The sequence below is a fragment of the Neopelma chrysocephalum genome, unplaced genomic scaffold (assembly GCF_003984885.1).
Source record: "Neopelma chrysocephalum unplaced genomic scaffold, ASM398488v2 Primary Assembly neopelma1_103b, whole genome shotgun sequence".
In the NCBI taxonomy this organism is placed as follows: Eukaryota; Metazoa; Chordata; class Aves; order Passeriformes; family Pipridae; genus Neopelma; species Neopelma chrysocephalum.
The window spans coordinates 605,573-607,184 of record NW_020897767.1 but is presented as its reverse complement, the minus strand read 5'-3'; the positions used below and the strand labels follow the sequence as shown (position 1 = coordinate 607,184).

Sequence of the window (1,612 nt, the reverse complement as noted above, 5' to 3'; positions counted from 1 at the left end):
GGGCTGAGCCGAGCCCTCGGTGCCGGCGGGGCTGAGCCGAGCCCCGGCCGCCCGGCAGCGCTGCGGTGTCGGTGTTGCGGGTGCGGCGGCGGCCCCGGCGGGGCGGGCAGAGCTCCGAGCCCCCGGCTCTCCCCCCGCAGCGGCCGCGGGGCCGCCGGGCCCCCCCTCCCCGGGCGGCGGCGGCGGGGTCCCTCCGCGAGCTCGGTGCCGCTTACCCGGGAATAGTCCAGGCTGGTCATAGCCGGGTTGGAGTCGACATGGGCTCTCACCAGCGCACTGATCAGACTCACCGGGGGAGAGGGGGGAGAGGGCTCCTGGGGGCTCTTCGGTTTGGACGGCAAGCGGCCCCGCCGGCCTTTTAGGCTGTCTGTGCGCACCACTGCAAGAGAGAGCGGGGTCAGCGCGGGGAGCGCTGGGGGCGGGCGGGCGGACGGACGGACGGACGGACGGACGGACGGACGGACACTCACCCTCCTTGACCATGCCGACGGCCAGGCACTTCTGGAAGCGGCAGTACTGGCAGCGGTTGCGGCGGCGCTTGTCCACCGGGCAGTTCTTGTTGGCCAGACACACGTACTTGGCGTTCTTCTGCACCGTGCGCTGCGGGACGGGGCGGGACGGGACGGGCGGGCTGAGCGGCCGGACGGGGCTGCGGGCCCCGATCCCGCTCCCGCACCGCCGCCACCGCCGCTCCCGCCTTTATTTTCTTATCCCTTGTTTTCCCCTCGATTTTCTTTTCCCCTTCCCCCCTGTATTTTCTTTTCAGTTTTTGCCTTTATTTTCTCCCCTTTCCCCCCTCATTTTGTTTTTCCGGTTTTATTTTCCCCCTTTTATATTCTTTTCCCTTTTCCTTTTAATTTTCTTTTCCATTTTACCCTTATTTTCTTTTCCCTTTTATTTTCTTTTCCTTTTTTTCTCCTTTTATCTTTATTTTCTTCCTCCTTTTCTATCTTTATTTCCCTTCCCCTTTTTTCCCTTTCTTTTTCCTTTTTTAAAATTTCCTTTTCCATTTTTCCTTTATTTCCTTTCCCCTTTATTCTTCCCTTTTTTCTTCTCACCTTGTAAAATTTATTTTCTTTCCCCTTTTTTTCCTTTATTTCCCTTTCCCCCTTAATTTCTTTTCCCTTTTCCCCCCTCCATTTCCTTTTCTCCCCTTCATTTCCTTTTCCCCCCTTCATTTCCTTTTCCCTTTTCTCTCTTCCCTCCACCCCTTTCTTTTCCTTTCTTTTTTTTTTTCCTGGGCATTTAACAGGAGCAAATTGACAGCGTTAACATCCGAGGTAACCTCACAGCTCCTGGCCGTGTTTTATATGCCAAGAGGAGGGAAGGAGACGCTCGGTAAATACAAATCCGTGGGCATTCATATTATTTACATTCCTTGGAGACCTTCTCTATTTAAAATGATAAGATTATTCAATCAGGATGGTGAAATAAAGAGATCACTTAATTTTACCACAGGGAATTCTGTTCCACATGGTTAGCTCAGACGCAGTTCTCTGTCCTAACCGATTTCCATCTGCGGGCTGCTCGCCCCGCCGGGTCCCCCGCTGCCCGACGCCCTGCCTGCACCCTGCCTGCACCCTGCCCGTGCCCTGCCTGCACCCTGCCTGCC

General features: G+C 56.0%; 1 protein-coding gene across 4 annotated transcripts in view; it reads right to left on the bottom strand.

Annotated features, from left to right (window-relative positions):
* Positions 1 to 1,612, bottom strand: part of NR4A2 (nuclear receptor subfamily 4 group A member 2) — a 6,608-nt gene that overhangs the window by 2,826 nt on the left and 2,170 nt on the right. For 3 of the 4 annotated variants that reach the window (XM_027695958.1, XM_027695957.1, XM_027695960.1), the window contains 2 exons: positions 471 to 600; positions 216 to 379 (listed from right to left, as the gene is read on the bottom strand). In XM_027695958.1, the coding sequence (XP_027551759.1) occupies positions 216 to 379; positions 471 to 600 (294 nt within the window). The remainder of the gene's footprint in view (positions 1 to 215; positions 380 to 470; positions 601 to 1,612) is intronic. The other variant, XM_027695961.1, reaches the window with a different exon arrangement.